This window comes from Pelodiscus sinensis, chromosome 4 (assembly GCF_052426305.1).
Source record: "Pelodiscus sinensis isolate ZL-2025 chromosome 4, ASM5242630v1, whole genome shotgun sequence".
Taxonomy (NCBI): domain Eukaryota; kingdom Metazoa; phylum Chordata; order Testudines; family Trionychidae; genus Pelodiscus; species Pelodiscus sinensis.
In genome coordinates, this window is record NC_143055.1 from 98,436,127 (window position 1) to 98,449,279 (window position 13,153).

Genomic DNA, 13,153 nt, shown 5'->3' on the forward strand with positions numbered 1-13,153 from the left:
CTAAGTCCTTGATGATACTATGTGCTACGTGCACTACCCAATGAACTGCGGAACCACCAATGATTGTTCAGGTGACTTCTTGTGAAATACGTTTTGTTGACATCTCTGTTTTCAGCTGCTTCTTTAGCTTAGATTTAGCCTTAGCAATCATCATGTCAGCAGTCAGTAAACATTGACATAGGTACAGAAGCCAACTTATGAGACAAAATATTCTTGTTCTCAGCCTCTTGTGAGAGGTTGCTTTTTAGCCTAACACTGAAATAGCTAATGTTAGTGTCAAATACCTTTGTTGGCTTTACTTGTTCATGCTTTTTTTGGCATGGGTTGTTGGGTTTTTTGGGGGGTTTTTTTTGGTCATAGTAGCCTGTGGGCCAGCTACACGTAAATTCTTGCATTTGGCAAATTTCAATCATACACTAAACAGAGGGGCTACATCTACACTGACGTGCTTTTCCGTTAAAAGCATTTTCGGAAAAGCACGTCTAGATTGGCAGGATGCTTTTCCGCAAAAGCACTTTTTGCGGAAAAGCGTCCGTGGCCAATCTAGACGCGGTTTTCCGCAAAAAAGCCCCGACCGCCATTTTCGCGATCGGGGCTTTTTTGCGGAAAACACTACTGTGCTGTTTACACTGGCCCTTTTGCGCAAAAGTCTTTCGGAAAAAGACTTTTGCCCAAATGGGAGCAGCATAGTATTTCCGGAAAAGCACTGACGATCTTACATGTGATCGTCAGTGCTTTTCCGGAAATTCAAGTGGTCAGTGTAGACAGCTGGCAAGTTTTTCCGCAAAATCAGATGATTTTGTGGAAAAACTTGCCAGTCTAGACACAGCCCGGATGGTGTCACTCTGTCACTGACAATGCTTAGTATTGTTTTACTGTTGTTCATGGGGGCAAAGTGGCATCTCAGGGATTGATGCACGGATCTCACTTCTTCCTAATGGCTTCTCTGCTCTCGTATCTGCAGCTAAGTTTGATTTCACTTCTACACTAGATCTGTTGTATTTGTGCCGCAGTGGTGCTATTTAGGTTTGCGATGTCTTTCACCGACCAGCTGGCTATGTGGACTAAGGCCACATCTCCACTTGCAGCACTGAAGATCGATCTTCTGGTGTTTGGTTTAGTGAGTCTAGTTAAGACCTACTAAAATCAAATGCTGAAGGCAGCTTCAGTTGACAATGGTACTCCTTGCAGTTTCAAGGAATAAGGAAGCCAAGAAGGGCATTTGCTCCCATTGGCCTCCCTCCGTGAAGACGGTGCCAAGTTTGGCTTAAGGTAAGCTGACTCCAGCTACGTATTTTATGTAGCTGGAGTTGCATATCTTAACCCAACCTTCCAGGTCTAGTGTAGACCTGGCCTAAAAGCTCAAGTCTTGAAAGTCTCTTTTTTCAGTATAATCCCAATGATAGAGATGGCCATATACTAAAAAAAACTTCCATAAGGTATATGTCACTACATATTCCTAAAACATGGAGCTTGAAGAAAACTGCTGACTGTGTGAGAAATTTTCATTACAAAGTAACGGACATTCAATTAAACTGATTTCAGTGTCACCTGGTGTGTAAAAGGGGGGGGGGAGGATGGGGTTGTGGTTATAAGTGCTCATATTTCAAAATGCTCAATAGCGATAAGAGATCATCAGGCAGATTCTCTGATGTTAGGGTCTTGAAATTTACACTCTACAAAAAGACAACAATACCGTATGGATGCTAAAATAAGGTACTGCCAAAAACTTGCAAAGTACCACACTGACAGAGGGGAGGAAAAAGATAGAATTAGAGCAGGAGTCTCACAGTTTTCTTTCAGTGGTTCTGCAAGGTCAGAAGGCAGCAGCTCTGACCCAGTGTGTCAGCAAAACTTTTTAGAATGGATCTGCGAATGGTGGAAGGGATTGACTGTCCCCAAGAAACATGAAACATTAATAAAGATTGTAATCCAGCCGAAGAGCAGCAGCAAGGGGGACTTCTGGTTAAGCCAGGCCCAACATGGCTGCAGACAGACCTATGCTGTGAACATCTTGGTTCTGGCAGCTGCAGGGAAAATTTGTCTGAAATTCTGAGGAAAAAAGGAAAATGCTTTTAGGAGGGCTGCAGCTAGCCAGAGAAGTTTGGCTTGGGTGGGAAGTAAAACACTTCAGCAAAGATTTAGGTCCTGGCTCCCAGAAGACTTTATTCTTCCTCACTCCATAACTTGGCAAAAAAGGAGAATTCAACCATCGTATTTAACACTTTAAGCCATTCAAATAGCCATTTGATTTACTGTAGTCATTTAAAAAGCCAACAGCATATGTATATTAGAGAATGGCCCTAGATGTTAAGATTAGATTTGAAACCATATTTCTCAAAGATTGGGGGTGAGGAGAGTTCAGTTATTAGGTTTCGTTTAGTCCAATATTGATAGTGTAATATAGGAACTGAACAGATAACTAACTCTCAGTTAAATAAACTGCTTTTTAATTTTAGCATTACTCTTATAAGGAAAAGAGGGGACTTCACGATTAACTTCAAACACATATTCTCATAAATAATGTCTGTTCTCACAAACGAAATGCTGAAAAAATACAGTACAATTCCAGCTATTCTAATTCCCTTTATAAGAAAATCCTAATTATCCAAAGTCACAGTGTGTCTCCGATAAAGCTCTATGTTACTTTGTGTCTATTAGCAATAATCAACAGTTGTGAGCTATTACCTCCAGCTATTGAGACTCAGGCCATGTTTTCACTAAGCAAAGACTGATGCTGTAGCAATTGATCTTCCGAAGTTCAATTTAGTGAGTCTAATTAAGGCTCACTAAATTGAACTCAGAGGGTGCCCCCATTGGTGGCAGTTCTCCTGGTCCTGCGAGGAGTAAGGAAAGCTAAGGAGAAGGGATGGCAGGGAAACTTGAAACAAGGTACGTCGACTCCAGCTACATAATTAATGTAGCTGGAGTTGCATATCTTGATTCAACTTCCCCTTTAATGTAGGCCTGGCCTCAGTCCTGTTTTAGATGCAATAGCAGTTCAGTAGGATAATGTCAAAAAAGAAACATTCTGAGTTGGCTCTAAAGCAGAAACTACAGATTCTCAAGGTCCTAGAAAGGGGAGAAAAGGTTGATGTTGCACCACATTTACAACATTTGAACTGCACCTCATGTGATATCTGAAAGGTAAGGGATGAGCCGTGGAGAAGTGCTGCAGCCCTGGACACAATGGTGATAAGTGACAGATTGTGATTAATCCTTTTTCATAAAAAAGATAAATATTTTAGAATTAATTTATGTCCACTGTAATTATAATACCATGTTGGTGTTTTTATGAACTCAGTAAAGTTGCTTTTTTCCCCTCTTTATTAAAGTACAAAGTAGCAAGCAAATATCAGCTTTACTCCTTCCATTTCTTCTATTTCTGTATCAGCAAAATCATAGCTCAAAACAGCACTTCTGTCTATCCGAATGCTTGGTTATCCAAAAGTTTCACAACGCCCCCCCCTCCCCGCCCAAGCCCATTCGAATGAGAGCACAGTGTACATTATTTAGCTCACTATCTTCATATATCATTTATGTATACGTTCTTAAGTAAATGACAAAGAGTGATGAGTTTCCGCCCTGCACTCTAACTATGGCACAAGAAGGATGTAAAAATAAATATATTCATTATGAGAGAGGAAACACGCACACTGAACAGATACACATATGAGGGTCACAAGTGTTGATGGGAAAACATACAAATATCTGATCTGAAAAGATGCCATGCACGGAGGCCAGATGAATGCCATGATTACTCGCTGTGCTATTTTTACCCAGATTAATCTGTATTACTCACTGTCTATTCAGCTCATTTTGCAATTGTTCAACACATCTCTACAAGAAGCTCCTTATTTATACCGCACCTTATAGACACAAAACCAAGTGTTTCCTATTTCTTTGATATACAAAAGGGTAGAACACTGGATATGGGAACTTGCCATTCAACAGCGGAAATTATTTGTAAAGCTGGAAACTGGAGACACTAGAAAGAAAAGGCCTTAATGAAACAGTGAACTGTCAGTGCCAACCATCAGACTTATTACATACACTTTCAAGAAACTCTCACTTTAGAAGTTCTTTGTGTGCTCTTTCCTCTGTCACTATTATTATACCTTACTGAACAATATAAACCAAATTAATACTATCATAAATATGATAAATGGTATCCCAAGAACAGTTTTTTCAGCAAATAGTGAAGATACAATCAATGACAAGTTAGTTTATTGTGCTTTTGAGCCATTACAAAGCCACACTAAGGGACAGATGCTTCTTTGTGAACATCAGCTAAATTACAGGAAATCACCACTAAAATTGTTAGCTATGCCAAATTCAGTAGGATCCCCTAAATATTCTGAATTGTGCACAGCAGCTGCACTCTTGAGAGCAGACATTTTTCAAAATTTCTATTTCTATAACTTGGCCACATTTAGGTAAATTTTCACAAAGGATGGCAAAATGCAATCACTGACACCAGGCGTCACGCGAAATTTCAAGCTAGCTAATGGCTTTAATAGGTTTCTTGTTGTTGTTCTATGACACACAACATATAAAATTTCAGCCTAAATGGTTTAAAATAGGCAAGTTTATAAGCAACTGAAAATGGAATCTTAGAAAATACTAGACAACCGCAACTAGAGGCAGCTACTACCAGCTCCATCTGCAGTAAATATTCTAATGGAATCTAATTTTTGGCAGTGCAGGTAACATGCCTATAATTAAATTTGTCCAACCTTTTCCATTATAAGACCCTTTTTTCAGGGTTTGGGTTTTTGTTTTTTGTTATCACAATGAATACAACATAGATCCTATACATGGGAGTTTCATTCACTACACAACCTTGATTCATTTTCAGAACAAAGTCCAACCTGCTCACTAAATGAAGCAGAGGGCCTGTGAAAAAAATAGTACGTAATTAAAACCCATAGTCCTGATGCACATGCATAGGGGACCAAATGAAGGTGGCCTGGGCAATTTTAATTCTAGCATTTCTTGACTATGCAACTGAAATAACGTTCTTTTAACGTATGTTTTTCCCACATATAATTTAACTAAATAAAATAAGGAAAGGATCATAGGTTTTATAGAAAAACTGAATGGACTAATAAGCAAAGACAACATGGTTACCATTAAAATGCTAATATATATCAACAACTATGACACAACAGAATCTTAACTACGAGAGTTTCCCTCTATTCTTGGTTAGGAAATAAGTGTGGTAACCATGAGGCATCTGCAGACAAAAGCAGACTTTTTCATAAGAACTTTGATATGCTGGAAAATAGGACTACCTTGAGCTCTCCCAGGCTACATCTATACTGCAGCTTTCTTCCACTAAAGCTTATGCAAATGAAGCATAGAGTAGAATATTGCTGCACTTCATTTGCATAATTAATTAGCAGCCATTTTTGCACAAAAGGCTTTTGTGCAAAAAAACCCATCTTGTGCAAGAACCGTTCTTCCTGAAAAAATGAGGACGAACAGCTCTTGTGCAAGAGGGGGCTTTTGCACAAAAACGAGCCATCTACACAGCTCTTTTTTGCACAAAAGCCTCTTGGGCAAACACAGCTGCTAATGAATTATGCAAATGAAGTGCGGCAATTTGCTAAGCCATGCTTCATTTGCATAAACTTTTGCAGAAGAAGACTGCAGTATAGACCAGTGTATCTTAAACTTTTTAAGACCGAGAAACACCAAACAATTTTTTTTTTATGAGGAACACCAAGGATTTTTTGTTGAGCAAGAAAAAGGGGGGGGGGGGGGGAAGGAGTGGGGGAGAAGTTATTGAGCAAAAAAATAAAAAAGAACGGAACACAGTTTAAGAAACGCTGGTATAGATGTAGCCCCACAGAGAAACCCATGAGGAAGTGCTAGGGAAGAAATTCTCTGAAACTATCTCATCACAGAGATTCTTCCACGTTATTCCATGGTTGTTCTCCCTCAACATGGAATAGTCTATGAAGCACACCCTCAGACATGTAAGATGCCAACAGATCGGTGAGATGCCAGAGACAATCATCCAGCAGACCTGTGCCTTCACACTAACTTTCCCATCCCACAAAGCAAAGTCTCTGTTGGCATGATTGCAATACAACAGTACAACTTCCCAGGGATCATCTATGCATTCCATCCCTTCCAAAAGAAGCCATGGCTTCTTTTTGGAATCACTGGTGTGGTGGGCACTTGATGGTAAAGACAATTCAACTTAAAGCCATATTATTTTTTCTGTGCACTCTCCAAAGTACCTGACAAAACAAAGAAAACATACAGCATTCTGAAGAATTTGCCTTTCAAATTCTCATCACAAAAGTAAGTTGATGGTACTTATGTTATATTTTTTTCACATGGACAGCTCTGTGTTTTCATTCCCCAATCACTAACAGAGCACAGAATGTTTTACCTCTGCTCCTGAATACTTCTGCGTTTGCAGGACAAGCTCCTCTAAGCAGACTTCTTCACTGATAGGCATGGAACGAAACTGAAGTTTAAATATTTCTCTACGAGTTTCTGAATCTGGCAAGGGCACATAGATGATCCTGTCAATTCGTCCAGGTCTCATCAAAGCCTATAATGAAAAAGTCACACACAGTCAGTTAACAATAATGAAACTCTCAATAATAAAAGCCACACATTTAGGATTTTTTCCCTCTGATTATACTAACAGGCCATGGATATAAAGGATTAGGCCATGGTGGGTGTTTGCCCCCCAGATTCCAGTAGACCAAGTACTGAAAATATACTAAACAAAGAATAATAAAAATTTCCTAAAAATAATTTAAAACTTGTTTCAAGGGGAATTGGAACCTAGTTTATGGATAAATGGCCATTTTCTCCACAAGTTAAGATCTTCAATTAAAACTACAGTATTAAAGTTAGAAAATATAAATGTTGCAGATACTTGTTATTTCATATTCATCTATCTTGTCAGTCTTTAGAATTTACAGAAGGAAAGAATATCCTTTCACTCCCATTTTTTCCCCAAGACAGAAAAGGTCATGGTAGGCAGCAGTCAATGACATTTAGTTTCAATAACAAAAAACATGACATTTCAAGAACTTTTATCTTAACTCTGATAATCAGTAGAGTCTAATCGCTCTGGCAGTTTTTTCTTCTGTGCCACAGGACACTTCATAATTAAACAAATGATATACCATCTAAAGCCCCAATCTAGCAAAGTCTTATTCAGATGTATAACTTTCTGACTATAAGTAGTCATATTGTCTTCAGTAGGACAACTCCCAGTACTCAAATGAGCTTAAGAATCTCCAAGAGAACAATTTAAAGCTGAGCAATAGCAATAAAGACTAAAGCAACGGCAACAGATTAAATATGCATAAAAAATAAAATACAAACAAGGCAGAAAAAGAAAATAAAATCTACCTCTATTACAAATCAGAATAAGGGTATACCTCAATTCATACCTTGACAATAATAGTAAACTCCCCTCTGATTTTTAGATCTCCACCTCCCACACCCTGAGATGGAACTGTCACTGAATTCTAGATGAAAAATTTCTAAGCAGAGTAATGGGACAAATTCTGAAGTCCTTACTTGGGCAAAATTCCCATGGAAGACTACTAGAGATTTTTCTCTGAGTAAGGACTTAAGGACTAATTCCTAAATAAACATAAAAACAATCAGCTGCCTAATTTGTGAGATCAGAGGGAGTCACATCCATATTTTTGGAAAAAGTCTAGAAATTGTTTAATTTTTCAACATTTCATTTGCTGATAGAGCATCTGGGAGAAATGCACATAAAGCCGAATGCACATAAATAATATTTAAAATACACTATAACTCGACAATGTTTATAAGATCCAGCCTATAACCTAAATTCTTTTTATGTTACAGTTCTCCCTTGGGCAGGATAGTTTGAGTTCTAGTTGACTTGAGATATTGCATAGTTGTCCTGGGCTTTCAGCCAATAAGTCTTTTCCCAGCCTGATCATGTCAGTGAAAGTCATGCTGAAAAAATAGCAGGAAAGAGCCTTCCTTCCTACACAGCGTTGATCAAGCTAACACCCTTCCTAAAGGTGCTTTAAAAAGACTGTTATGGTGCTTCAGGGTGGAAAAATGTTTCCTAAATGTTAAGAGATGTCCTGTTATTTTTAAAACAAAAACACAACATTTCTCAACTACAGAAATTGCAATACATACAATGAATTCCAACTAGCTACCAACAGTAGTATTGGTGGGTTTATTTAGGAACTTGACACCCTAAAAAGACAATGCTACAAGTTTGTAATTCAATGTCTACATCATGTTTGTATCGGGATAATGCCATTTTTGATCGACATTTTTTATAGAGGCATTTGAAAGTTTCATGAATGGCCTGGGAAGTTATGGTATTATGTACTTATTATATTGCTTTCCACTTGCTCCTAAGGAAATGCCTATAGCTAAAGTTATCACTTACAGAAAACCTGAAATGTTCACAAGTACAACAGTGAACTTCACTTCATTTAGGGATGGTTTAATGAGGAAATCTACTCAATGTTGGAATGTTTAGCCTAATAATAATGAGTGACTGTAATTTATTTTTATGCTGTTATTTAGCACCATTTTCTCACTTAAATGTCTTTTCAGATAGCTTTAGCCTCTAATTGGTGGCCCAAGTAAAAGGCCATGACGTTAAGAGAGAGAGAGAGAGTGTGTGTGAGAGACTTTCTCCAGCAATGCTGGGGAAGGGAGGGGTGGTGAGGCAGGCCCCTGGCTTAGTTCGGGATGGCCCGTTACAGTGAATGCTGACTGGAGTGTGTGGCGCCCCGCTGCTGGGGGAGCCGAGGGAGCTTGGAGCACTGCACAGAGGAGAGGAAAGCCCAGCCCGACTGCAGCCCACGCTGTCAGCATGTGCAACATGGAAAAGCTCCCTATGCCCGACCCCTGCAGTGTCTCCTGGGCCCTGCAGCATCCCCGCCCCCTTTGATACACCCTGCCGGCCCCACCCCGTGTCTTTGTGGCCCCTGCTACACTCCCTGCCCTTGTGCCACGCAAGCCCCTTTCTATGCCTGGCCCCAGCAGCGCCCCATGCCCTCTGTCCTTCTAAGCCCTTCCCAAGCCTGGCCTCTGCAGCACCCCCCCACTCAGCTCTCTCTGGCCACGGGAGGGGTGGGGGCACTTTGCACAGCCCCCAACATCTCCCCTCCCGCCCAGTAGCCTCCTGCCTGGTCGGCCGCCTGCCAGCGAATAACGATCGTGCCCAACCCACGTAGGGAGGAAGCACGACGGTGGTGCCAGAACCTCCTATCTGCTGCACAGTGAGGCAGGAGCGAGCAGCTGCCAGCAGGCTGAGCAGAGAGTTTGCTGTGTCCTACTGCTGCGCTCACGTTCCCCAGGCCACTCCGGTGTGGACCATGCTGCCCCCGGGGCTCCTTCTGCTTCAGCTTCATCTACAAGCGTGGCAGGCCGTGCACAAAGAGCCCTTTGTGGTGTGGTCGCTGCCCTGTGCCCAGGGCTTTTCCACGCTGTGACAGCTCGGACTATGGCTGGGCCGGGCTTTCCCCTCCTCTCTGCAGCGCCCTGAGCTCCCTTGGCTTCCCCAGCAGCAGGCTCTGCGCACTCCAGCCAACGCTCACTGTAACGGGCTGTCCCAAACTGAGCCAAGGCCAGCCTCAGCACCGCCTTCTCCCCCGGCCTCGCAGTGTCACTGGGGGAATTCTCTTTCACTCTTACCTATCCCTCCCCCATTCTGGCCACTTTTGCTTTGCTGAGAGAGCCTGTTGACGCTGATGATGTCATTCTGTCACCCGGCAGGAACATTCTGTCACCCGGCAGGAAAAACTGTTCTTTCTTTCTATATATATAAAAAGCTTCTCCTGCCAGACAACAGAATGTTCCTGCAGGACAAGAGAATGTTGTCATCATGTCATCACTGTCAATGGGCTCTCTCAGAGAAGCAAAACCATTCAGAGAGAGCGGGGTTGGCAAGCGTAGCAAGCAGGGGGCGCAGCCTCCTAGTCTTCTTAAAAGAGAGAAATGTTAATTTGAGTTATGAACATACTTTGAGTGCCCAGTCAAGTTAGGACCACCCTGTTACTATTTGCTGCATATACAAATAATAAGAATCAGAAGAGTGTGCCATCTAAAATCAGTAAGACAAAGGACAGAGGAGAGGAAGTATAGTTATTTTGCAGATTGGTAACTGGGGTACACAAGTTGAGAAACAAACTTTCTCCTGCATCCAAGCTCAAGGTGGGAACACACAAATGGTGGAGAGGGGATCTATGCTAGCTGTGGTGAAAGGTAAAGCAGTAAAAAAGGGCAAATAGATCGACTGGTATGCACAGACATAAGAAGAGTTCTTTGGGTTCCTAAGCACTTTTCACAAGAATGATAAAGTGCTTTACAATGTTATTTGAAACTCAGCACCCCTATGAGGTACCTAAGTATTATTAATCCATTGATGAGTTTAGACTCAGATAAATTAAGTAATTTGCCCTAGATCATGCAAAGTCCATGGCAGTTATGAAGATAAGAACCCATATTTCCTGACTCCCAGTCCTGTTCTTTAGCTATAAGATTATTTTTCCTCTCTCAAGCTCTGAGGATCCCAACCATTTTGTCTGTTACATCCTGCCTCTTGTTCAGATTGACTATGCTTCTCAGCTACAGTACTTTCCTACTGGATCTCTTTCTGAGACCAGCCGACAGCACCACCATAAAATCAAATGTGAATCCTCACTACGAAGATTACTCATTTACTCACCAATTTAGTATAGACTAGCAGCCTATTGGAATAAGATTGTTACAAAGAATGCTTTACTTGATTTAAATCTTGTCTTGCTAAGGGGGGATTTTAAAAAAATCTAATTATCTAACCTGATTTGAAACATCATTTAGCACCTAGCATAAAATAGTTTAATACCTTTGTCGATACATTGTCTAGTTGGTCTTGCTATAATCCAGATTCTTCCCTAGGGTATGCCACAGCTAACTAACATAGCTTATTTTAAAGGTGTTAAAACTATATTAAGTGTTAAGTGGAGTTTCAAATCAGGTTAGATAACTTGATTTTTTTTAAATCACACTTTTTCTTATACTGTAGACAAGGCTTTGTACAAGGATAGAATTTTGAATGTTTGATCTCTGATGTCAGAATTATTACTGTGTCTTTCTGAGAGAGAACATGAACCACTTTTTTATGCCACACATTTAACTTTATGCACATGTTTAAGTGCTTTCCTGAACCACACACCTGCCAACTCTGCAGGTTTTCATTTCCTCTCCTTGGTGTGCAGGGAAAACTTACCACATAACCATCACCTCCTGGGGAAGGTAACCAGAGGTGCCTGTCAGAGCTCTCTCTGCTTCCCTAAGGATCTGAGAACAGTTTTTGAATGGGGAAAGAGAGAACAGCGGATACTACTTTTACAAAAGAGGTGTGGGGAAGAAGGAGCAGAAAGAACACAGCAGCTCTAAGTCACTCTGTTCTCTCCTATGAAAAATGGCCTAGGTACCCCTCTAAATCTCCAAGCCCAGGCAAGGGGACAGAGGGATTAAAGAACCTTGGAATAGACCCCCTGACTCACATCCCACATTAAAAAGAGAGAGAGAGAGAGAATCCCTTGAACTGGTCACTGCCCTTCAGGCTAGATGTGTGTGTGGAGAATAGGTCTATCAATGGGCCAAGATGGTAATCATAGATGCAACCCCAAGTTGTGGCAGTCCCTAAAACCTCTGACTGCCAGACGCTGGGATTGCATAACTGGGGATAGATCATTCAAGTAATTGCCCTGTTCTGGTCATTCCTTCTGAAGTATCCAGCATTAGCCACTGTCGGAAGACAGAATGTTGGGTTAGCCAGACCACTGGTTTTCACCGTGTATAGCTGCTCTTATGTTCCTAAAGGAAAAACTCCTGGAACTGACCCTCCCAACACAGGAAGTGGGAATGAAGACTCCCTGGAGATTCCACCACTGCTGCAGCAGGAACAAAAGGGCATGCAAGACGAAGAGGCTGACAGGAACTGCAGGAAGCACAGAATGAATAGCTTGCAGCTGAAATATGAAAATAGAAGCACACAAATAACTAGTGGGGGGTGACGGAGCCAGAATTAATTGATATAATGCTAGGAGGCACAGAATTCATTTATTGAGAGATCTTAATGATAAAAAAAGGGGGGATACAATTAATTGGAATATGGGTAGAGCCATTATGTACCATCAAGCAATATTTATGCAAATATGTGTGGGGAGAGGTGTTAAACAAGATGTTGGTAGGTGCTAAATGGAGGTGTTGAGCACATATAACTCATAGATTACGGGTTAGGGGCTGCGGAACACTATGGGTGTGTCTAGACCAGTTTTTCCTCAAACTGCACTCCGCGGAGCCCCAGGGCTCTGTGAGACATCTCCAGGGGCTCTGCGAGGTTGACAAACTGGAAACATCGATAGGTACAACACATATAATCAGTGGCTCGCTGGGGCTCCGTATACATTTTTACACATGTAAAGGGCTCTGGAGCCCAAAAAGCTTGAGAACCGCTAGTCTAGACTACAGGGTTTTGTCGACAAAAGTCCACTTTTGTCGACAAAACTATACCTGCGTCTACACTACCACCGAGTTCTATCGACAGTAAGTTGACAGAACTTGGCAGTTTTGTCGATGGAGGTAAACCTCATTCTACGAGGAATAACGCCTTTGTCGACAGAGTTATGTCGAAAAAAGGCGCTACTGCTTCCACACTGTGCTTTTTCAAAAGAGAGCATCTAGACTCTCTGTCGAAAAAGCAGCTTGCTTTGTCGACAGAACTGGCTGTAGTCTAGATGCTCTTTTTCGACAGAGGCTTTGTCAACAGTATCTGTCAACAAAGCCTCTGTCGAAAAAAGCCTGTAGTCTAGATGTACCCCATGCAATCTCTATATCATCTAGAGGGACTCCTTTTAATTTGAGAAATGTTACTTGAGACAGATGGTTGGAAAACTTAGCTACCTTCTATAACAAGGCTGAGAGAGAGAGAGAGAGATTATTGTAAATAATTATTCAGGAAAAAAAAAACCCTTAAATCTATACAGCCCAGATAAACTATTTGTGGTTCCCACTGAAAATAGAAATACTAATTCTTAAACATGAATTAACCTTAGGGCTTCCCTAACTTTTTTTTAAAGTATGTCATTAACTTGTTAGAATGGCATTAGCCAGCCTGTTAGAT

The 13,153-nt window shown here is 41.2% G+C and overlaps 1 protein-coding gene across 4 annotated transcripts in view; it reads right to left on the reverse strand.

The window, feature by feature from the left end:
• AFG2A (AAA ATPase AFG2A) overlaps positions 1–13,153 on the reverse strand; it is a 291,912-nt gene that overhangs the window by 52,733 nt on the left and 226,026 nt on the right. For all 4 annotated transcript variants that reach the window (XM_075929851.2, XM_075929850.2, XM_075929853.2 and 1 more), the window contains exon 15: positions 6,404–6,568. In XM_075929851.2, coding sequence (XP_075785966.2) covers positions 6,404–6,568 — 165 coding nt within the window. The remainder of the gene's footprint in view (positions 1–6,403; positions 6,569–13,153) is intronic.